The sequence below is a fragment of the Ursus americanus genome, chromosome 23 (assembly GCF_024610735.1).
Source record: "Ursus americanus isolate L20-20 chromosome 23, mUrsAme1.1.p, whole genome shotgun sequence".
Lineage (NCBI taxonomy): Eukaryota > Metazoa > Chordata > Mammalia > Carnivora > Ursidae > Ursus > Ursus americanus.
The window spans coordinates 25,237,781-25,263,020 of NC_142149.1; the positions used below are offsets into that span (position 1 = coordinate 25,237,781).

At 40.4% G+C, this 25,240-nt stretch overlaps 1 protein-coding gene across 8 annotated transcripts in view; it reads right to left on the reverse strand.

Moving 5' to 3' along the window:
• Positions 1-530: 530 nt before the first annotated feature.
• The window catches only part of SPAG9 (sperm associated antigen 9), a 135,222-nt gene continuing 110,512 nt past the window's right edge, over positions 531-25,240 (reverse strand). For 4 of the 8 annotated variants that reach the window (XM_045773092.2, XM_045773087.2, XM_087854508.1 and 1 more), the window contains 11 exons: positions 24,830-25,025; positions 22,965-23,090; positions 21,626-21,706; positions 20,770-20,837; positions 18,510-18,658; positions 16,910-17,081; positions 14,699-14,812; positions 13,445-13,483; positions 12,324-12,500; positions 9,975-10,124; positions 531-4,121 (listed from right to left, as the gene is read on the reverse strand). In XM_045773092.2, the coding sequence (XP_045629048.1) occupies positions 4,006-4,121; positions 9,975-10,124; positions 12,324-12,500; positions 13,445-13,483; positions 14,699-14,812; positions 16,910-17,081; positions 18,510-18,658; positions 20,770-20,837; positions 21,626-21,706; positions 22,965-23,090; positions 24,830-25,025 (1,388 nt within the window). In that variant the 3' untranslated portion in view covers positions 531-4,005. The remainder of the gene's footprint in view (positions 4,122-9,974; positions 10,125-12,323; positions 12,501-13,444; positions 13,484-14,698; positions 14,813-16,909; positions 17,082-18,509; positions 18,659-20,769; positions 20,838-21,625; positions 21,707-22,964; positions 23,091-24,829; positions 25,026-25,240) is intronic. The other 4 variants (XM_045773094.2, XM_045773090.2, XM_045773098.2 and 1 more) reach the window with 2 other exon arrangements.

A 25,240-nucleotide genomic window follows, 5' to 3' on the forward strand; every position in this document is an offset into this window, starting at 1 on the left:
AACACGCTGATCAGAGCTACATTTACCGTCATGTCAAAGCCCCACGGTTCCTGTAAACAAAATATACTGGATTGGACTAAATACCATTGCACTGAATACGGATTCACACTGTGCTACCACATGATTAGTTTTATAATCATCCTTCCTCCCAGAGTCTCTCCCAAGCAAATGGGTCACAAATAAGCACACTGTATTATTAACATCTACATTACAGCCTGCCTCTCCTTACTGAGTCAACCTGGCAACTCGTATGCCTTGTATCATGTGTGGGTTGTTACTCAGCACGCCCACATTTCTAGAAAGCCCTATTGTCTATTACTCATCTCTTATTTGAACATGTGAGCCAAGCAGACACGTTCTTCATGTATTCCCCACTGCGCACCTTCAGCCAGTGCCAAATGGCGACGGTCCTTTGCCCTCAGAAATGCTGCCACGTTTGATGGGAGAAGAGATTATTAGACTGTTGAATAAAAACCAAGTTCAGACCCCTAGGAAAGGCAAAACCAAAACAAAATACACTGGACCTCATACATGTTTCATATACATATTTATATATTTTCATGTACAAAGTTACATTCCGAACCCCAGGGGTTCCATAATAGAAATAAATACTGAAATAACTACATTGCTAAATGAGCTTTTTGCTCATAGAAATGAAGCCTCAGCCTCTAAGAGACAACAAGTGGGACACTCTAGAACCCAATTTTCAGATTATAGAGGCCAGTAAAAGTCTGGATAAAATGTCTAGGACAAAAAACAAATTCAGAACATAAAATGGTTAAAATATATTCAAATATATTGAGAAATGTACGACAAAATAATAAAAAATTTTTTAAGAGAAAGAAAAAGACATTTAGTGTTACAAAATAGCATAACCCTGTTAGAAAAGCATTTATGATTTCCACATTTCTCTCTTCTCTTCTCTTCCCATGTTATAAACTGGGGCTAATGAGTCCCTTTCTCAACATGATCAGTTAAGAAGAGCCCTAAATCTGCTTGAGTCCTTTGGTAACGATCATAATACTCACAAGGAAATAAATATTCAGTTCCACAGCATTTGCAAGAGAGACGCACATTCTTCAGGACAGTTAATATTATGAGACAACTGTTTTGCTTTGTTTTGTTACTAAGGCAGCCTATGTTAAAGGGTCTATTCTCAAACGTAGTTAGACCTTTACAAGAAATGAACAATACAGCAACTGAGAGAATGTATTTTAATCTTTTCTATGCAAACACACTTAATTTGAAAAGTTATGTGCTGCATACTTTGTGCTCAAAATGTTTTACACTCTCAACAAGCTGCATCTATTAAGATATTCGTTCCTATTTTAAAAATTTAGATCCACACAGGTTGGAGAAAAACACTCTCAAAACGGTGTTCTTCCAGAATATTCTCCCTTTGCCTCACGGGGATTTCAACCTGCGTTTCATACTAAGTGTCAGGTTGGTGTACAGGACAGGATACTGACATTTCTGTAGATCAGCAATGGTCGAGCACCGGCAATTTCACACGGTTCAATCTTACACACACACAACCCAAGCATAACAAAATGAGAAAATTCTCAGGTATCCCTTATTTCTTCCAACCAGGGGCAATCTGTATTTTTTTACATGGAGAGACCAACCCAAGATATTCAAGACTCTTCTCTATCCTTGAGCTGGTAGCTACAGGCAGTATACCAACCACTTTGCTGCTTGCAAGAAGCTTACATTTTGGTTACCGAAGTGAAAGTTACCACCTTGACCAAAGTGAACGTTACAAGAATATAAGCCTATTATTGGGGAAAAGGTGGAAGCAAAGCAATCTGCGGAAAATATTTAAATGAAATTACAAATATAAGGACAAGCCCTTAAAACAACTTGTACAGGCATTTCTGTACTCTCTCTAGTCCCTGAAGTTAATTAACAGGGTGACAGATAATCTGACAGCTTTAGATAAAATAGCTACACCTCTATATTCCTTACGTTAAAGCCAGTAAGTTTAAAAAGAGCAATCAGAACCATTGTAACATGTTTGCATTTTTCATCTTTAACTTTTGATTTCCTAAATTACAGTTGGTCACACAAACACGTAAGAGACTGAACAGCAAATGGGGTCTGACTCTGGGATGCTTACTTCTTGGGACTAATATTCCCAAACACTTTGGTGTCTCCTTTTTGTGAATTTATACAACATTCCCCAAAAATGTTTAACGATGTGGGTTTTTTTTTTTTTTTTAAGGTATTGCCAAAAATGGCTCACATTTAAATTAAAAACATAGCTTCTAAGCTATGGATAAGTGGCCTAAATTTTGATGCCTTGAAAAAAAGTGACTGAGTGGCTCAAGCAAAAAATTACCCTTTTAGTACAGCTTCTACCAAAGGAGTTTTTCCTCCTGGCCGTCTAAAGTGGCCACGACTTTACTGTGTACACATGTGCTTATGGACACACGTGGCCAAATGGATCCAAAGGCCTCCTCCAGCTCATTAAATCCCACGTATTTATAATCTAGCTTAATCCTGTAGACGCTTGAAGGACAGTGGCATACTTTTTACAACTACGTCTGCATGACATTCAGAAAGAACAAATCCCTGGCACTTAAGAACACTTACACAGTCTGAGGCCTGTGTTTGCTTACTTTTTCTTCTGATAACTGGGGGCCTTTATTCAACAGGCTAAGATTTTTAAAATAACACTTAAATTTATATTTAGTTTTGCTTAAAGAAATGTAAATCACACATTTTCAAGAAGCTGGAGAGGGGAAAACTGCAGCATAATGGTTTTGAAAACTTATGAAACAAGAAAATCAGTAAAACCCAGACTTGGTTTTTTAAACGGTGGGTGGGGGGTGTAACGTGCAAGAAGATGAACATGTCACAGGTTTTACTTTATGGTATCTTGGCTTTGTCTTCTTCCCCGTCGTAGTTTTCCTCTTTGAAGATGGCATTTCAATCTCAAAAGAGCACAAAAGCTTAAAGGTGTCATCTACATACAAAATATCAAGTGCTAGCTACTCTGTAATTTACACAGAACAGAGGAAATACTGTTGCTTGCCGAATCCCTTACTCGGTTCACAGGCCGCTCTATCTCCACTGCAGCTTTACTCTTACTCACTGGTTAAGAGCAGTCTAAGAACAATTGGTAAACAAGTGAATCTTTTACATGGAAAAAAAACCTCAACCAACCACCACCATTCATTGATACAGGAACCCAAAACACAATTTCCTTAAAAAAAAAAAAAAATTCCTCCCATTGTTGAAGTGATCTTCTGAGCCTTATAAATAATACATCTTTCAGACACGTCAGTATGAAAATGAGTAAGACTAGTCTCGAAAAATAACAATAATCAGAATATTCAGAGCAGGCCTCATAAACTTTAGAGCTCTAATAAGTCAGAAACAGGAAACTTTTATTTAAATAGTGTAGTCTTAATTTCTTTAATATAAAACCCCCCCGAATCTGATGAAAACAAGGTTGTATATACCATATAAACAAGATTTGTCAGATTTGAAAGTGAAAGTCATTTACAGTTAGCTTTTAGCCCCCTGGGACATTTAGAGAAATCCTGATAATCCACCTGATCCTAGTTTGTGTGAATTTTAGAATACATTGGGGAAAACTTTAGTATTGTACTTAATGGTACAACTTCACTTATCAAGTGTTCCCATTAATTCCATTATTAGTGACAGCTAAAAAGTGACCCCATCAAACAAAGTGAGTGACATGAACTGTGGCAGAGTGAACCACATCTAGATTGCTTTCTATAGTTCACCAGTTTGCAGGGAGGAAACCTTCTTTGATTTGTTCATGACATACTGAACTTGCCCGGAATGCTGGTGCGGTGACCCAGCAGCTCCTGTACTGTTACGGTGGGACAGGTCCTGTAATGCAGAGTTACCAGGGAAAATGCTCACACAGTATGTGGTGAAACTTCTTTCACACAGAGAGCATGAAATAAGAGGGCAAAGGGAAACTAAACCATGCAGAAGAGACAGCTTCCCCGTCTCCACCTGTTTCCTATGTGCTCACTCACTGCCGTACAGCACTTGCCACACGATCAGGTGACTCCTTTCTGCTTTGGCGACAGAAGGTTCAAGTGGAAGATCCTCTCCAAGAAGTTCTGATTCTCCACCTTCATCACCTGGGGGATGATAACAGGAACTCAGGTTAGGCTGAGCGTGGACTACGCAGGCCGACGTACAGCAGAAATAATGCTCAGGCTTAGTCTGCAAACTGTAGGCACAAAGCTCAGCCGACTTCCATTTCCAAAACACAGTACAAGAAAATCCCATGAAACAGAACCTTCACTTGCCCAACTTCAGCCTACATTTATAAAAGCGAGCTCACTGTACGACCTTAGAAACTCACCCCGATATGTCTGTGTACTGAGATAACAGAAATGAAAAGCTAAGAAGGCAAAGCTGTCTGACCCTGTGTTCTTCCAAATGGACAGTCTTCTCTCATTTATGTCAAACTGAGAAGTGAGACCAGATAGGCCCATATATGTGAAAGTGTGGATAGAGCCCACGCACCCACAAACTAGCTAAACCCAAACAACTCGTTTGTTGTCAGTGACAGTAAAGCTCTCCAATCAGAGATAACCAGTACAGGCACGTGGAAACAGAAACTGTCTCCCTGCAGCACTAGGAGATGGCAGATTTTCTCTCAATACACTGAGTTTTTTGTTTTTTAAGATTTTATTTTTAAGTAATCTCTACACCCAACATGGGGCTCAAGCTCACCACCCCAAGATCAAAAGTCACATGCTCCACTGACTAAACGAGCCAGGCCCCCCTTTACTGAGTTTCTTCGTCCCACGACTTTCAAGTTTAGGATAGATTACGAATTAATGGTGTATGCTGGAGATGAAGAAATGAGGCCAAAGCCATAGACAGGCTACAGGTTCTCCTAGAAATAGCTGGGTCAACTGGATAAATGAGGTCCTGATCAAAGACACCGCTCTCCAAGGCCAAGCAAGCAAACCACACTCATCTCTACAAGGTGCATCCCTGGTTTTGCTGCTGCAGAACAGGGTTATTCTGACACAACTCAGTGACAACTGGTCTCGTGGGACGGGTTCTTTAGCAGAATCCTACATACTTACATGTATATACCAAGAGGCAAACATGCACCTCTGATCTGCTAGTTTTGCCGAATGTCTCACCTGAATTTCAGCCAGGCAAAAGAAAACATTGGTAGTGTCAACTAGAAACAGTGGCAGAGAAAAAACCTTAAGTTGGCACTTTTCAACAGACACATGAAAAAAGTTCTCATATCACTAGGCATCAGGGAAATACAAATCAAAACCACAATGAGATGCCGCCTCACACCAGTCAGAATGGCTAAAATGAACTCAGGAAACGACAGATGTTGTTGAGGATGCGGAGAAAGGAGAACCTCCCACACTGTTGGTGGGAATCAAACTGGTGCAGCCACGCTGGAAAACAGTATGGAGGTTCCTCAAAAAGTTGAAAATAGAGCTACCCTACAACCCAGCAATTGCACTACTGGGTATTTACCCCAAAGATACAAATGGGTGATCAGAAGGGGCACCTGCACCCCAATGTTCACAGCAGCAATGTCCACAATAGCCGAACTATGGAAAGAGCGCAGACATCCATCAACAGATAAATGGATAAAGAAGATGTGGTATACACACACACACACACACACACACACACACACACACACACACAATGGAATACTACTCAGCCATCAAAAAAACTTGCCATTTGCCACAATGTTTATGGAACTAGAGGGTATTATGCTAAGCAAGATAAGTCATTCAGAGAAAGACAATTATCATATGATCTCATTCACATGTGGAATTTAAGAAACAAGGCAGAGGATCATAGGGGAAGAGAGGAGAAAATGAAACAAGACAAAACCAGAGAGGGAGACAAACCATAAGAGACTCTTAACCTTAGGTAACAAACTGAGGGTTGCTGGAGGGGCGGGGGTGGGGGCATGGCAGAACTGGGTGATGGACATTGGGGAGGGAATGTGATGTAATGAGCACTGGGTATTATATAAGACTGATGAATCACTGACCTGTACCCCTGAAACAAATAACACGTTATGTGTTAATTTTTAAAAATGAATATACCCTAAAAAATATATGATTTAGAGGGTATGTGATGTAATGAGCACTGGGTATTATATAAGACTGATGAATCACTGACCTGTACCCCTGAAACAAATAATACGTTATGTGTTAATTTTTAAAAATGAATATACCCTAAAAAATATATGATTTAGAGGGAATGTGATGTAATGAGCACTGGGTATTATATAAGACTGATGAATCACTGACCTGTACCCCTGAAACAAATAATACGTTATGTGTTAATTTTTAAAAATGAATATACCCTAAAAAATATATGATTTAGAGATTAATTTCCCTGTGAAAAGAGTATCTACTCTGTAATTCTTCAACATTTATTGAGACTTGCTTTGTGACAAGATTCTTTACAAAGCGAATTCAGCAGTTTTAGATACTGTTTGTGTGTAGTCACTTAACACTTAGTTTTTCCTTATCATATTTTCTTAATCTCTATATTCTTTGTTTCTATTTGTTAGGCATATTAAAACATGAATATTTCATTAGTTTTTCCTTTATATATTTTAAGATTTAGTTATTTGTGAAATCTTATCTGCACATTTTCTTCTTTGTCTAGTTTATTAAATTCCTTGTCATTGTCATTTGCATCTAATCAATTACTAAACCTACTGATTATTTAAAAAAAAAAAAAAAGCTGACACTTTTCTCTGTAGGCCAAATTCTCCTTAGCCCACCTCCTAGTGGCCCTTTCACAGCAATGTCAAACTGTGCAGTGCAGCATGCTCTCAAAGACTGAAGACAAAACCTAGGAATGTAAAACATTGAGTTTGGTTTTTAAAATTTAAAAAATTACAATGAGGGGTGCCTGAGTGGCTCAGTTAAGTGTCTGACTCTTGATTTCAGTTCAGGTCATGATCTGAGGGCGGTGAGATCGAGCCCCACACTGGGCTCTGTGCTGGGCATGGAGCCTGCTTAAGATTCTCTCTCTCCCTCTGCCCCTCCCCACCAAAATAAATAAATAATAATTTTAAAAAAATAAAGAATTACAACAATGACAAAATTAGTTTGTACAAAATTAGTTCGTCAGAGATCAAAGGCTGTTAGTATTTGAGCTGTTTTGTTTTGAAGGTTCTACTGTTTAGAATCAACATTTCCTAGGGCTCTACATCCTACTTAATTAAACCCCTAAAACTAGAAGACCGGTGGTAAACAGGTGAAGGGGATTAAGAGCACACATGTCGTGAGGAGCATGGATGACGTATGCAAGTGCTGAGTCACTATAACATACACCTGAAACTAACACAACACTGTATGTTAACTACACTAGAACTAAAAAAAACGAAAACAAAAACACAGGATTATTGGCATCAATTTTTTATCATTAAACTATTACAGGAAATGGAACAAAAAAAAGATCAAATTCGATTTAAAAAAAACATATTTACTATTAAAATCAACCTATGCTTTAAGACAAGTCTGCTTTTAAGGCTGGATTAACTAGAGATATTGACAAACCTGGTTAAGCAATTTTTATGTTATTTTCAGGATCCACAATGGAAGCAATTTCTAGTGGACATGGAAAAACCAGAGAGAGTTTATTAACATACTCCTTAGTATGGTCCCAACTGCCATGATGCACTCCAAGGAAAAGCTGCCCTAATCACTCCAGCCAAATGGAGTCTGTTTCTATCAAGGTATTCTGCACCAATAGTCAATTATTTAAAACATTCTGAAGTAACTTCATTCCTGCGGACATCAACAGAATCAATCAATTCCTAAACTTCACATTAACATCCCCCCTTAAAAATGTGTTAAGTCTTTTCCGTCAGATAATCTGGTTTATACTAATTTTATGTGGCCCACTGCCCTTTACATGGCCCTAAATTTTCTACTACTTTCTTACAAAATTTATAACTGAGTATACGTCACTGATCTACATTACATTCTCTAAAACCTTATGTTTAGGAACTTTTTGAATCATTGTGATTTTAGGCACTTCCAAAGAATCCCTTTATTTACAGCAAGTAAGTTTATAGCACAGTGCTTTACAGTTTACAAAGCACTACACTTTCCAACTTTCTCTGTTTTCTTGGTCTCCCTCAGGCCATTCCTTCTCAGATCCCTTCATAAGCTCTAATGGTTCTTTTAATGGAATAACAACACAGGGTTCGACCCCAGAACCTCTTCTTTTAGCTCCTACACAATCTCCTTGGGTAAGCTCATCAACCCTTGTAGTTTTTAGTACCACTGCATGCCAACAGCCCCCAAATCCCTCCCTTCTGAGATATAAAATCCTTATAACCCAAAGCCCAGTGGCCATCTTCCACCTAGATAACTCCCAGCTCCCATGCTCTTCAAGGTCAAGGTGATGCCCAACATCAAATTCCTCTCTCTCTCCCTCCAGATCTGCTTCTTCTGTTCTGACGGTCTTTATCTCTGAATAAATGGATCACCCCACCTTTCCCCACATCCTATTGGTTACTAATTGCCTATCATGCTGCTTTATCTAGTCCTACTGTTAATGCCCCACTCAGTTTTTCATTTTTTCCTACCTCATTTCCCTATGTCTAGTCTTATACCTCCAACCCATCTTCCACACAATTCTATTCACATTGCTCTTCCATTTAAAGTCCTCTAATAGTTTTCCTTAGCTTTAAAGATAGAAGTGCATTAACTACAGAGAACTAAATGATGGCTACCAAGGAGGAGGTGGGTGGGGGGATAGGGAAATAGGAGATGGGGATTAAGGACTACACCTCTGTGATGAGCACTGGCTGATGTGTGGAATTGCTGAATCGCTATATCTTACACCTGAAACTAATGCACTATATGTTAACTATACTGGAATCCGAGAAAGGGAAGGAAGGAAATACATACATACATACATACATACATAAAAATATAGAAGCACAAAACTCCTTAATTTGGTATACAAAGGTCTTCCATAATCCAGCCCCAACCCCCCTTTCTAGATTTATCTCTGGTCAAATGTGCACTTGCCTCTGCTCCATCCTCCAGCCATTTAAGAATAGTTTTTCTTCAATTAAGGTGGTTTTAACATTTCTAAGCCTTTGGTCAAGCTATTCTCTTACCCTGGAATGCCAATCCCCAGCAATCCTCACCCTGCTCATTCCCTAACCCAATTCTTTAGACTACCACTACACGGAGCTCTGTCAGCTCAAGCACCATGTGTTGACTCTGTGCCCCCAACCGACCCCCACCCGGGGCACCTGTAACACTTCTCTATTACCACATTTCTATCTCTGCAGTCACCCATAATCTGCTGGAGGTGGGCTCTGTCTGACCTGTGTCTGTATCTCAGGCTTAAGACTGACAGGCACCTAGCAATAATGTTTGTAAGGTGAGAAAAAGAACAAATAAAATCCATTTTGATACAAATATCACTTTATGAAGTATTTTTATTTCTCCCTTTTGCAGGTGAGGAAACTGGGCTTCTGAGAGGCTGAATGATTTGCCCAAGGCCTTCTGACTCCTTATATTATGCTCTTAACATGCACATTCATATATGACCCAACCCTGTTTTTTGTTTTTTTTAATGGTGGGTGATACATGTCAACAAGAGTCTTATTTTTTCATCAAATTTTATTTGCAGATAATGCAGGTTTTTACCATGGGGTGGGCAGCTCGAACCCACAACCCCAAGATCAAGAGTGGCACTCTTCTGAGCCAGCCAGACACCGCAAAATCTGCTATTTTCGAATGCTCCTTCAAAAAAATACACTGTGGTATGAAAAGAAACTTAAAAACAAAAAAAAAATAAGGAAAAAGGGAAATATAAAGTCCTTTTTCAAGTAATTAATTCAAAGAAAACCTCTCAGAAATCACTTATGAGAGTAGTTTCTTGTTCACTATGAGTGAAAATCCAAGTTACAGAACACAGTGGAGATCGAGCTCCCAGAACCCATGACTTACCCATTCGGAAGTCAATGTAGCCCTCTCCTCCACTGATGACGAGCATAGACTTCAAGGGTGTTTGGCTGCCAGGCTCCTGTGTAGATGGCCCTGCCTTGTCACCTGTTAGATCTGTGCCACTACTGCCACTTTGTGAGCTGACGACTTGACCTATTTGTGCAAGAACAGAAGTGGATGTTAATTATCAAAGACTGGGGTGGGGAAGACTCATTTTCTCTGAATATTTTCAGAAAGTTGAGCAAAAAGGTAAATATATTCTGATATAACCAAAGTCCTGGGGATGCTAGAAGTCTCTACATGATCAGAAAATATCTATATAAAGATATTTGAAAATCTAAGTAGAGCCATTTTGTACCAAAGCAGGAATGGGTCCAAAACCCATTATGAGATCTGTGTATGGCCAGGCTGGTCTTCGCTGCCTGCTTCAGACTATTATGATCTACATCTTTTGACCTGAGGGACAAAGGAAAGGGTACATGTGGATTTGTGTAAGACATAAAGTTCTTCAACGTAAGCCCTATGAGTTTGGATATTCATAATTAATGCTGAAATGTATTTCAAAACCATGGTATTCCTCTCATATTTTAAGAAAAGTACATCTTGTTTATAATTTAGATTATGCAAATAAAATTATTAGTAAATGTGCCACTTATCCTAAATTTAAGTTCTAAGGTAGAATCCTTGAGCATGAAATGGGAGAGAAACCTTTAATATGCCATTGGTAAATGAACTAGATTTTTATGTATAAACATTAAGAAATTTCAAAAAAACGAGAAGCAAATATTTATGGAACATAACATTTAAGTCCAAAGACACAAAAAAAGACTACACATTGTTTACAGATCTGTTCAAATGTAAAACTATAAAAACATGGGCAGGAATACTTGTCAACTTCAGAACTGTGATAGCAGATGGAGAGGAAAGGGGGAAGGAAAGGGGACTAGAGAAATATGAAGGAGACTCAGAAGGGATTCTAGGACCCTCTTTTCACAAAAGCAGAAAGATACTACTATCAGCAATTCCATTTTTAGCAATTTATCCTAAGGAAATGACTATGTAAATATACAAGGTGTTATGTTTCAGGAAGCTCATTACCATGTTGTTAAGAATACTGAGTAACTGGTTAGGGTACCATGTGCCAGCCCTACACTACGTACACTGAATCATGTGATCTTTGGAACACCCTCAGGAAAATGAGGACAACGGTTAATTTTATGTGTCAACTCGACTAGGCTATGGTGCACAGATATGTGGCCAAACTCCAGTCTAGCTATTGCTGTGAAGGTCAGTGGACGTGAGTAAAACAGATATTATTCTCTATAATGTGGGTGAGCCTCATCCAATCAGCTAAAGGCCTTCAGAGAAAAAGACAGGTCCCCCGAGGAAGAAGGAATTCTGCCTCTAGACTGCCTTTGGACTCCAGCTGCAACATCAACTCGTCTGGGTCTCCAGCCTGCCAGACTCCCTGCAGATTTCAGACCTGTCAGCCCCAGAATCACATGAGCCAATTCCTTAAATTAAATCAACCTCTCGTTCTCTCTCACACCCTATCGGTTCTGCTTCTCTGAAGAACCCTAATACACTGAGACACTATCATGTCCAATGTCACATGGTTGGTGTGGTGAAGTCAGAGCTGAACTGTGTAGAGCTCCAGAACTTGCATCTTATGGGGGAAAAGAATTCCAAATGTGCGTCCTGCTTGCAGACGGTCAGTCCCATCAGTTTAGTATTCTTCACGGACAGACCATTTCCCCCTGGACGGCACCACTGCCACCGTTCATCTAGACGGTGCTTTATAGTTCCAAAGCACTTTTATTAATTTTCACAACAAATGAGGTCAGCAAAGCGGAGGTTAGTCATGTCCACTTAGGAAATGAGGACGAGTCTCAGAGGTGAAGTGACTTGCTCAAGATAACCAGGCAAGTGGCGAGGCGGGGACTCCTAGTCGGCCGCCCTTTGCCACAACAGAGACAGGCACCAGAGCACGCTCTCCTTCTCCTCCTGTACCCAGTCTTGACGACTGGGGCTTCCTTCTAGCCATCTGCTTTATTAGCCCACACCACTTCTGCTATATTCCGCGGTGACAAAATAGTACCACTGCTTTTCAAAAGCGAGCAGGTCTCTTAAATAAAAATCGACAAGTTTTATTTTTGGGGAGAGAGGAGAGATTCCAAAACAATTTCATTCAAATATCCCTATAGTGCTTTATCCATACCTCTGTTATAACTTTTCATATATTATACTGGAATTATTTGTAATTCCAGTTCTTAGCATTAAACTAGGTAGTAGAAACAAGGGATAGAGGAGAGACAATAATATGCAACCTCTTGACAGAATAATCTAGCTCACCTGGGACTGCCACAAAGAATTTCACAGCATCCCGGTGCCCATGGAAGCAAAGCTGTGCGTGTGCCATTGAACAATAGGGTATAAATGTCCCCGGAGTCACTTTATCGCTGTTTTCATCACCATACACACGGATTACACTTCCAGGACGATTTCCCGGTGCTCCTGAGGTTTTATTTGCTGCAACAGAAAAACCAAAGACCAAATATTTTCCCCCTGGAAATAGTAATGATGCAGGATGTTACTGGTTAATCCTTATGATATTATCTAAAAGCTACAGCCAGTTGAGATAAAAACAAGGGCAGCAACGCCAACTCAAGACAAAGCTGGGAAAAAAAGGTAACATAGCATGCTAGTTATTTTTAAGTACCTCAGTAAATGGAGTAGGGGATTTTGCCAGTCTAGCAATAACTACACTTACTTTTTAAACACGTCTATTAATCAAAAAAACAAAAACAAAAACAAACTTAGTTTTAGAAAAACCAGATTTGAATCTTAGGTTATGTCTGTTTTATTTTTATTTATTTATTTTTAAATCCCCATTTTAGAAGACTAACCAGTTACACAGTTTAAAGTAAATGGGTATATTTGTTCAATAAAAATTTCATCGTTTTATCTTCTGATTTTTCTCCCCTGCGGTAAGAATATCTCCCTGGAGGGGGTGGTAAAAAGCTGTGTTTAAAAGGATGCAGCCACTCCAAGAGAGTAGCTTTTATTTACACCAGACTGACGGCTTGCTGCATGATTTTACAGCAACCAGACTCACAAAACATCCCCGTTCCATGGGCCAGTAAGTGAATGAAAGAAATATGGTCGGTAATAAGAGTCAACAATGGAGATTAATGACAGTTTTAAGAGATGTGTCGTGTTTTTACTGGAAGGAAAACAAGTCTGGAAGAAAGTTCAGCTGCAACAAAAGATGATAAACACACTAAGCCGCTGAGCAGTTGGGTGGCCACGTAACAAACATTAACAAACAAAACCAACAGAACACCTGCTGCGATGCAGTGACTGTGAGTGGATGGCATTTAGGAACATTCAAGAGGGCATCTAGAGCTGGAGGACAGCCTCCCAGTGGCCATCAGAAGCCAGGAAGAAGAGCTGGGTTCAGGATCTGCACTTACCCCTCAGCCCCAGTAAGCGTCCCTGGTGGAGGATTACGGCTACAGTGAGAGAGGAGGAAAGGGACATGGAGAGGTGCATGGCAGGGGGACGAGCACTACCATGAGCCTCCACTCTCGCAGCTTCTCTTCTATCTGCCAGCTTGGCGCTCCAAGCTCCTCACTACTTTAACAAACTCCAATTTGGTATAATACCAAGGAACATGGCAAGTTCTTACCAAAGCCTCTGTAGAATCTCTCTGCTCAAAAAGGACAATTTGATTTACTGTGATTTTGCTTTGCTTAATTATAAAGCAACTTCAGAGAATAAGAACTTAACAGGGACATTTCCTAAATGAGAGTATTTCCCTCTTTTCTTTAAGAAACCTAGTTCAAATAGCTATGCTAAAATGGAACTCTCTTTTATAAAGTGACATGAACTCATGTAGATTTATAAATAACTGCACAAAAAGAACTCAGGTACTTCAAAGGCTCCAGACAGACCACCTTCCAAGTGTCCCCCTTTCTCCCTAAAGAAAGGTAGGGAGGGCAATTTCTCAGAATTATTTTATTTAGTTATCAACTTGTTTTCTAGACTTATGGCACTTGTTTTCAAACCATCCCTACCCAGCCCATGAATTCTATAACACAAAAATGCTCATTTGATGAATAATCAATGTAATGGAACATAATATGAAAAACATACAATGTACATTTTGTTCACAAAAATAACAATGAAACATAATATAAAAAACATGCAATGTACATTTTGTTCACATCCTTTTCACATAGAGGAGAGATGGCTTGTCTCCAGCAAAAAGTCCTTGCTGACCTAAGAAACTTTTCCCACAATATTTTCAAAACCTCAAATAAGCTAAGTGGAACATTCTATAGCAACTGCCAGAGTGATATGAAGATTCTAGGCCCTGTTTCCGGATATTGATGTACTAACATTGGAAGAAAGCCAGACTTTAGCCTTTATTTAAATAATGAAATAGGACTGTGATCCTGAATTGAGAAGAGGAGCCTCTCACAGTAGAACATTTTTAGTTATAAATGTTGGTCCTAACATATGGACACTGTTAATTTGCTACAACGGTTTATAAGTTTTGTAGAACCAATGAAGGAACAACAGTTAGGTCTTCGTCATCAGCTTGATTTCCTGATTACCACAGATTTGCCAAGACCAAAATCACTCCTTTTGCCTGAATTCTGGACACAACTACACCCTGCAACTCTCCTGTCTGCACTGTGACGGTCAGCTAAAAATATACTTACTTTCTGTCAATGGGATGGAGATAATGACACCGTTTCCTGTCCCCACCCACAAACGATTGCAAGACACCATAAGAGCTGTGATCCTCACAAAGGAGAAGCCCAGTTTTCCGGTACCTGTACAGGGGGGGAAAATTTATTGAGAAACTAGAGCAGATGACGTTTTAGGTTCCAAGTCCCTGAGAGTGGCTGGATTAACACGAGAGAGGACATGTGACCAGAGCTAGCTGGATGGTTCCTGAAGGTGCACATCGAAGCAAACTTTCATTGCGCTTTATCACCTATCTGATAACTCATGGTTAATGGAAGAAGAAAATTCTACAAGTGGCTGACATTCTATTGTCATTCAGGAAGAAAATACTGTTGATCAGGAGGTATGACACGAGATTTAATTAGGAAGCTGCCAAACCAAACTAAACCCAAAACAAAACAAAAAACAACAAAAACAGAGTTCGCTAGATTGGAAAATCAATTGGCCTTTGTTTTTATAAGCTAAGAGAGTTCTGCTTTGCCTTAAATTTCTTTGCATAAAAACAATCTTTAATAAAACTCACAATCTTTCCTTGTTTACATATTTTGATTCTAGAGCAGTTTAGAAATTTTAGGATATCATAGGCATATAATTTAGGGAGAATGGATGCACTTTTTTACTTGAAGGGAATTTTTACAACTGATTTTATTTTCTGAGACTTGAAAGGAAAATTCTCAAACAAATAATCATACATTTAAGACAAATAGCGATTTAGACAAGTTCTACTTATAAGAACTGAGAATATCGGGGCGCCTGGGTGGCACAGCGGTTAAGCGTCTGCCTTCGGCTCAGGGTGTGGTCCCGGCGTTGTGGGATCGAGCCCCACATCAGGCTCCTCCACTATGAGCCTGCTTCTTCCTTTCCCACTCCCCCTGCTTGTGTTCCCTCTCTCGCTGGCTGTCTCTATCTCTGTCAAATAAATAAATAAAATCTTTAAAAAAAAAAAGAAAAAAAAAAAAAGAACTGAGAATATGATCACACAGAGTGTCAGAAGTTAGAAGGAGCCTTAACTACCATTCAGTCTAAGCTAGAGATCTTTAACCTATGGTCAAAGTATATTCCTGAAATTGGGGTGCCTGGGTGGCCAGTTGGTTAAGCGTCGGACTCTTGATTTCGGCTGACGTCATGATCTTGCAGTCCTGGGATCAAGCCCTCCATTGGGCTTCATGCTCAGTGCAGAGTCTGCATCAGATTCTTTCTCCTTCTCCCTCTCCCTCTAACCCCTCCCCGCTTGTGCACACTCTCTCTAAAATAAGTAAATAAAATCTTTTGAAAAAAGTATATTCCTGAAATTAGTTTGCGTTTATGACATTCCTAATAACTCAGAGTGATAGATTAGGTGTTAAGGATATAGCAGGGAACAAGCCAGAGATGGTCCCTGCCCTTTGTGGGGCTTCTGGTCTTTGGGGGAAGAGAGACAACAAACAAGAATCAAATAGTACTGGTGCAACCCCAATAATGATAAGCCCATGAAGAGAGAGCAAGAGAGGACTAAATCAAATCAGATCAGGCAAGGTCTGTTCTCCATGTGACACGTAAGCTACAGCCTGAAAGCCAAGTAAAAAGGGACCAAGAAGAACTTCTCCGGCAGAGGTGGTAACACATGTGAGGGGCCTGAAATGGGAAGGAGCTTGGTGAGCTCAGGTCCGTGTGAGCAGACTACAGTGAGTGCGGAAAGTGGCCCAGGCCCCTGCACCAGTTCTTCTGGTGTTGTCACAAACTACGTCACCTCACCTAAAGGCAGGACTATTCTAAAAGTGGCTGGTGTTACATAAGTTGTCATGGTGGTACTGGCACACTGGTTACTATGCAGAGGACAGACTGGAGTGGAAACACAGAGACCGGTTAAGAGGCTCACAGTTATCCAGGGGGGTAAGGATGGTGGCCTGGTCTACAGGGATAATGGTAGAGATAAAGAAGTAACCGATTTAAGATATTTTTGGAGACAGACTTGACAGCTCCCAGTGATGGATTAAGTGTGGGGGAATAAGAGAGGAGTCAAAAATGATCTCAAGTCTCTGTCAAGAACCACAGGCTACATGGAGGATCTGCCTGACACTTTCAGTGATAAGAGCTCACTAGTCCTAAGGCAACTCACTCATTCGTTCTACCTAGCATTTGAGACCATTTAAAAATAAAACATTTTCTTCAACTGACATAGATAGAACGCTTTGGAAGCTTACCTAGCATTTTGCTTACATAAGGCTCAATGTCCACATCCTGTAGGTGCTGGTAAGTGTGTGCATGATAGAGACGAAGTGTGGAATCCAAACGAATGGAGACCCACACACCGTCACCCACCCATGCAAGCTGCCGCACCTGGCTCTCCTTCCTGGGATGTGCGTCAAATGATTTCTAGGAAAGATTGTTTGATCACAATGTTACTTTGATTAAGTAGGAGTTCATGTTTAAAAACTGTGCTGATCTGCACAATTTGGCAGACCGTATATTAAAAGAGGAGCCTAAACGCAATTTACTAAACAGGATTACTTTTACATACACAAATGCTTTATCCCGGACTGCAAAACAAGACAAAGAACAAACAACTTAAGAATGCTAGATTTCGGCACTGTGCAGGCTATCAACTTACCAAGGGGATTCTGGCATATCCAGACTCTGTAACGGTGTTCAACAAAAGACTGAATTTGATCTCAGGATGCTCTACTGCTGCAGCGCAATGCATGAGGTAAGAGCCTATTTAAAATTAAACAAAAAGGAACCTACCTTGTTCTGTGTGTGTGTATCTGCATGTGGGAACCAGATTGGGGGCGGGGGATCCCACCAAATGATTAACTTTGGGACTTCTAGGAACCAAATGGGATTTGGAACAAAGGGATAAGGACTTTTACCTTAAAATTTTCCTGCCCTTTTTCTTTTTCTTAAATAATTAGAATGAATTTATATATTGTGGCAAAACTTTTAAGAGAGCGATGCTAAAAGGTTTTTATTTTTACAAGTTGCCATTGCAATCTTACTGCTCAGTCTATGACACAGGTCTGGGTTTGCCTGGGTCCACATGTAGTGACAGAGCCGAAGGAAACCTCGTCCCAAACAACCCACACATAATTAAACATATCAAGAACCAAGTACCCTGGGGCGCCTGGGTGGTACAGCGGTTAAGCGTCTGCCTTCGGCTCAGGGCGTGATCCCGGCGTTATGGGATCGAGCCCCACGTCAGGCTCCTCCGCTATGAGCCTGCTTCTTCCTCTCCCACTCCCCCTGCTTGTGTTCCCTCTCTCGCTGGCTGTCTCTCTCTCTTTCAAATAAATAAATAAAATCTTTAAAAAAAAAAAAAAAAAAAAAGAACCAAGTATCCAAATAATACCTATATTGCACCTATGGATATTCAGACACACATTTAAACATTCATGTGTGAATCCTCCTTCCTTAAAAACAACAACAACAACAAACAACAACAACAACAGTTCCCACCACAGTCAAAAGTGGCAAGAGAGGTGAAGTAACAGAAAGCTGTCATCCAGGGACATCTGGGTGGCTCAGTCGGTTAAGCGTCTGCCTTTGGCTCAGGTCATGATCCCAGGGTCCTGGGGATTGAGCCCGCATTGGGCTTCCTGCTCGGTGGGGAGTCTGCTTCTTTCTCTCCCTCTGCTCCTCCCCCCAGCTCCTGCTATCTCTCTCTCTCAAATAAGTAAAATAAAAAATCTTAAAAAAAAAAAAAAAAAAAGCTGTCATCCAATCCATCACTGATGTGCCCTAAAACACACAGATTCAGAAAACAGTTTCTAAAGAAGCTAAATACACAGAAAGCATACATTAACTTACCTCTATCTTCATAGCCTTTGGCTGAACCACATAGATTTTGTTCCTATAGCCACACCAGACTTTGTCATGTACCACAGTCATGCACCGGATGGAATGGTGAGGCCGTCCAAGGTCTAACAGGTGATAGTTTGACAAATCCCACTGCCCATCTTTAAAATAAGAAGTAAATTATTAGTCAATGCACGCCACCTTTTACTCAATTTTAACATAAGAAACATTCTATTCGGGTACATAAATAAATTTATCGGTGATGCACTTTTAAATAACACAGTCAGTTTATCTTTTCTTTGCAGAGACTGAATTCTCTCCTGTCTACTGCACGGCTGAGGAAAGAGATCTCAGAGGGCATCTGGTCCAATGAGCCAGCCAGTGCCTGGATCTCCACACTCACTCGCAGTGCTGCGATAAATCAGCCTTAGGTTATTGTTTATAATAACAGGTTAAGAATCAGAATGGATTTAGCATTATTTTCTGGATAATATCTGTCTCTCACTTGCACTTTGATGTACCCTGTGGATGTTAAGTACAACACAATGCCAACACTTCAGGAATTAAACACACAATCGTTTTAGTGATGGCAGAAATACACATGAGAATCAGCTGCTGAAAGCTTGCTTTGTAGACTCTGCTTGAACAATTTCAGTGAAAGAAAACATACTGCCTCACAAAGCAGCTGTTCCGTTTTCCAAAAGCTGTAACTGTCTGAAAAATACTCCCCACGCCTAACTAGTTCATCCTTGAATGTCATCGCCCATCACCCTGTAGCTTTGCGCAATGGACACAGAAGAATTCAGTCCCATTTCTTTGTTACTGCCCTATGTTTTCTCCTCTTAAAATGAAGCACTCTTGGGATGTGTACAGACCCTTCATCCTAATTCCACTCTGTCTGTGTTTAACATGCTGCCTAGCTACCAGAGTGGAGCAGGATTATCACGAGCCCCGCTCTGGACACAGACTTCTAGGAGGCTGAAGGTTCAGTAACTTGTATTAAGTTGGGGGTCACCCTTTAGGTATTTCTCATTTTTCAGACATGTTGCCCCCTTTTTGTTCTTCCGAACCCTGATGCAGAACTTTACATTTATACTTATTATATGTCTTTTGTCTGTTCTGTCAACATAATTTTGGATTCAGCTTGCCAAAACATTTATTACCACATTTTTTCTAGGCTTTCGTACTTATTAGCTGACTGACCACAAAGCCTCTGTGCCTCCAGTTTCCTCGTCTATAAAATGAGGATGACAACAGAACCTTCTTCGTAAGATGCTGTTAGGATTAAGCTCAGATAAAGTCTACAGAGGGTCTGAACAAGAGCCCCCTCACTCTCTGATGCTATGGAGTCATTAACCAGCAATCTCTGGGTACCAGTCAGTTACAAAGACACCTAATCATCATCTACCCTTTATTTTTCCAAGCCCAAAAAGATATGAGACTTAGAAGCCTTGCTAAAATCCGAATTCAGTGTATCTATTCTTATGGAATATTTTCCTGCTCTAGCAATCTAACAGGTAGGAAATGAATGACCATTTTTGGCTGATACATGTACCAAGAAGTTAGGAAGTGTCACATGCTGGCTTCCCTAGTTCCCTTACAACTCAAGGTAGCTCTTTGGACCTCCACCACCCCTCCTGTCTGCAGATGATAGATACATCGGTTTTTGTTTTTTGTTTTGTTTTTTAAAAGATTTTATTTATTTATTTGACAGGGAGAGAGACAGCCAGTGAGAGAGGGAACACAAGCAGGGGGAGTGGGAGAGGAAGAAAAAGGCTCCCGGGAGCCCGACGCGGGGCTCGATCCCAGGACCCTAGGATCACGTCCTGAGCCAAAGGCAGACGCTTAACGACTGAGCCACCCAGGCACCCCGATACATCGGTTTTAAAGACGAAGAACAGAAGTAACAAGACGTGAAAATGATTAAACCATATCTAATTAAAAACTTTAAAAACTTTCCAAATATAAGTGGATGCAAATTATTTTAAAAATACTGAAAAACAACAAAAAAGAAAACCTTCCCTCCCACTAAATTTCTCCTAACTGAAGTGTAGGAATGAGAACCAAGTGCCTCCATATCACATTATGTCAGGGTACCTAAATGATAAACTATGTGCACTCACATATCTACTGAAGTCACACACTGTTAGAGTTCAGTTTAAACCCTTATTCTTTCTCTTATTAAGTATCATTTTTAAAACACAGGCAATCTGCTAGAAAATGCTTTTGCAAAGCAACAAATCTGGTACATTATATATTCATAACAACTCACCAACTCCTCTGTGAAAGATTGCAAGGGTGCCATCAGCCAGGGCCACTAACACAATTCCTTTCACGTGTCTGCAAACAGGAAAAGCGATTTCAGAACTCTCCATCTGGGAATGCGGGAGGGACCACATGCTACTGAACTAGTTCAGAGGCTCTCAGAAGGCCAATCCGTGAGAGACAAGAAGCTTACACCAGAACCTAAAGAATACACTTTTTTTTTCCAAGTCATCTCTACGCCCAAAGTGGGGCTCAGACTCAACAACCCCAACATCAAGAGTCACATACTCTATACTGAGGCAGCCAAGCGCCCCAAAATACAGTCTTCATTGAGAAAGTCTTGCTATGACAATGTCAGCTGCAGTAAATAAACAGCCTGTGTGCTGACTCCCTTGTTTCGCTCTCTGGCCCCAAGCTTCTCTCACCGCAGAAGGGCCGCAGACCAGAGACAGATGCCTTGGGTGGAACTAACAGTCAGCTCTGTAGACTTTGGAGTTTTTGATAGCGACATATAGAAAAGGACTAGTGAATCAATGCCCCAGTCAACACGCTCACCAAGTCTAAAGAGTACCCTGAAACAAACATAAATTAATAGGTATTAATTGGTTCTCTCCCTGAGAGTTCTACAGAACTCGCATATGGTGAGGAATCAACCTGGTAAGTTTGACTTAAAGCTTTACTTAACTATTTTACTCTGTAGTAAGAGTTTCAATCTCACCCAGCTTCTCTGATTTCATAAAGGGGGGGGGGGGAATCTGGATATTGACTTAATTATGAAGCACATGTTAGCTTTAATAGTCTTAAAAGATAATTTTACCAAAACATGTATTTTTAAAAGGAAGAATGTCTAAAATAAAACTTACACAATACTGAGAATCGAATCTTTAAGTTTAATAGAATGGAGACATTTCCTCCACTGGGCTACAGATGAATGCACATACAAACTGCAAGAACAAAATCAAGACTGGTAAGGCACAGAGAACATCAAGTCGTTGCTTACATCTAATTAATGACCACAAAGTTCCCTTAGGAGGAAAGAAGAGTAACACAAAAATCTTAGGAAATCACAACGAGAGTCTAACGCAAAGAAATAAGCTGCTTAAGCAAACAGAAACACAGAAGGATGAAAAGTCAGAACTAGAATAATGCATGGTCAGTTCGTTTCAGGTTCCCATACACTTCAGGATCCTTGGCTAAAATTAAAAAACAACCTTACTCTTCTACTACACTGAACTTTCTAACGACAGACTTGTTTACATCAAAGAGGGGCAAGCTATGGCCCGCAGGCCAAATCTAGCCCTCCATCTGCCTTTGTATAGAGTGCGCGATAAAATTGGTCTTCACATTTTTAAATGGTTGGGAAAAAAATCAAGAGTACTTTATGACGTCTGGGAGCTGTATGGAATTCACCCTTGAGCATCCATGGAGCGCTGCAGGAGCACAGCCGCACTCCGCCACTTCCGTACTGTCGGTGCAATGGCTGCTTCTGCACCGCCGCACCAGAGCTGGGAAGCTGCTACAGAGATTACATGGCCACAAAGCCTAACAGATTTCTTATCTGATCCTTCAAAGAAAAAGCTGGCCGACGCTCCATTTTGTAGTATTAAGACTCCTACGGAAATGATGCACTAGTGACCTTGCTTAACCTGTGGAGAAGCACAATTTTCTGAGACTCCTCCTCCTACTAGAATGTGAACAAACTACGTACTGCTAGTTATCATCTCCTAAGCTTTCAGACTGGGATCTCTCCTGGTTTCCCTAGTACGTTTCGCAATTACATTCGGAACGGAATTGGGCCTTCTCCCAGCCAAATCGATTAGTTTAATCGCTGGTATTTCCTGAACGCACTCCAGCCTACGTAAACCTTCTGTGCATCCATAATTCTGTCTCTGTGCTGCTCAGGATCTTCTATTTCTGGATCACCCAGATTTTCAAGTTTCATTTACCTCTTCTTCCCAGAATATCACATAAAGGGAACATCCTGTGACAAAGAATTACATGATTTACCATTCATAAACAATGCAAGTCCAGTTTATGAGGAATTAGAACATCATCTCAAAATCTGTATGTACATATCGTTCTCTGCTTTAATATGCACTTTTTGTTGTATGCCTATGCAGCACATTTTACTTATTTATCTTCTGATTCCAAAAGCAAAAGTAAAAAACCAAAGATACTCTAATATTAAGAGTTGGCACCTACCAGCCATTCTGAGCTCCAAGCCACATAGTTGGTAGAAGGCTACTCATTTTCTGGGCTTCTTCTCTCACCAGGTCTTGTTCATTTGGCAAGACTGATAATTGATCTTTATATACATCTGAATCACTACTGGGAAAGGTGGGAAAAGGAAATCATTTGAGTATGCTTAGCTACAGTTTTCAGAGACTGAACATTTCCATATCTCAGTTTAACAGTTTGAAAAAAAAAAAAAATCAAACACTAACATTCCAGAAAAGCCAAATTTAAATGCTTATAATAAATATTTCAAAGGTTGTACCAGAAGTAACATTAACATACTAGAGAGAACCAAGGTGCAGATAAGGGAGTTAAGACATAATAATATAGCAGTTAATATCCAGACTATAATTACGGTTCTCCCTTAGGGTTATTTTGAATTTTATAAGTTTTTTCTTAGGGGAAAGAAGACGAAGGGATGGTTTGCTATAATACAAAACACACACACAAACACACACACACACCGCACGAGAATGAGTATAAAGAATTTCCTAGGGGCGCCTGGGTGGTTCAGTAGGTTAAGAGTCCGCCTTTGTTGGGGTGCCTGGGTGGCGCAGTCGTTAAGCGTCTGCCTTCGGCTCAGGGCGTGATCCCAGCATTCTGGGATCGATCCCCACATCAGGCTCCTCTGCTAGGAGCCTGCTTCTTCCTATCCCACTCCCCCTGCTTATGTTCCCTCTCTTGCTGGCTGTCTCTGTCAAATAAATAAAATCTTTAAAGAGTCTGCCTTTGGCTCAGGTCATGATCCCAGGGTCCTGGGTACAAGCCCCGCATCAGGCTCCCTGATCAGTGGGGAGTTTGCCTCTCTCTCTCCATCTGCCTCTCCCTCAGTTCATGCTCTTTCTCTCCCTCTCTCAAATAAATAAAAATCTTAAAGAAAAAAAAAGAATTTTCTAAAATAAATTATTAAGCTAAAACACACTCATATTCTTTCCTAAGACCTTCTTTCTTTTGGATTGTCAGAACATTTTTAGAAAAAAATAAGTGGGCTATCAAATTCAAAACAGACAAACCTGCTATTTCTAAAAAGATGACTTTCTTCCTTTTTTTTTTTTTAAAGATTTTATTTATTTATTTGACAGAGAGAGAGAGAGAGAGAGAGAGAGAGAATAAGCAGGCGGAGCAGCAGGCAGAGGGAGTAGAGAAGCAGGCTCCCCACTGAGCAGGGAGCCCAATTTGGGTCTCAATCCCAGGACCCTGGGATCATGACCTGAGCTGAAGGCAGACACTTAACGACTAAGCCACCCAGGCGCCGAAGATGACTTTATTCTTAAATTAACAAATGTTAATAGACACTTATCACTCTATAAACGAAGAGGAGGAATATTAAATTATAAAAAGAATCATATTTGGATAGATCCCCATCAGGTTTCTATAAAGGCCTAGAGAAGGCAGAAAATAAATAATTCATTAAATGGGCCTAGATTACCCATTGCTTTAAAGGAAGAGCTATTTGCCAGAAAACAAAATTCAAAAAGTCACCCAAGCCCACATGGGAAATCTAAACTGTGAATTTCACAGCTAAATAGGGCTGGAGTGAGAGGAGGGCTTGGGAGGAAAATGGCACAGTTACAGCTTGAATGGAAATGAAAATACAAATCCTATCAGAGGAGAAAATGACCAGGAAGGTTTTGACTACTGTACTTATAGGCAAGGATTTTTGTGTGTTTTTTCGTTTTTGTGTGTGTGTGTGGGGGGGGGATCCAGAGCAGATGCAGTGGAAGGAGAGAGAAATGGAGACATAGTGGGAATGCCATGGCTGCTTGAGATGATTCTGGTTCTTTTTATGTGAGCACTTTTCTGGTTTCCTAAGTCCTGACCCACGCGCATACCTTGACTGATACACTGGCGAGAGGTCTTCTGGGATTTGAACTCCCAGAGGATCTGTAAAGACGTGCTCTGTGTACACGCCAGGCTGGGAGATGTCCACGGTGTCTTCAGCTGACCCTGCATTGCCTTCGGTGGCTTCAGTTGCTTCTTCTGCTGTTGGAACATTTTCATCAACCTCACTATTTTCTGCTTCCTTTTCTACAAAATAAATAAAACATGCTAACTATTCTGAGTTTAAGCTTTTTCCCCACACAAACCACCACTGTAGAATTCCACTCCACCTACCCTACTCTCCTCCACACTATACCACAAAATACAGAATTCTTGATTTAATAGGCATTACAGTATTACAGTGTCTTTCAAGCTCTTTCATCCCATTACTTCAAGATCTAAACTGAGTAGGAGTCCGTAAT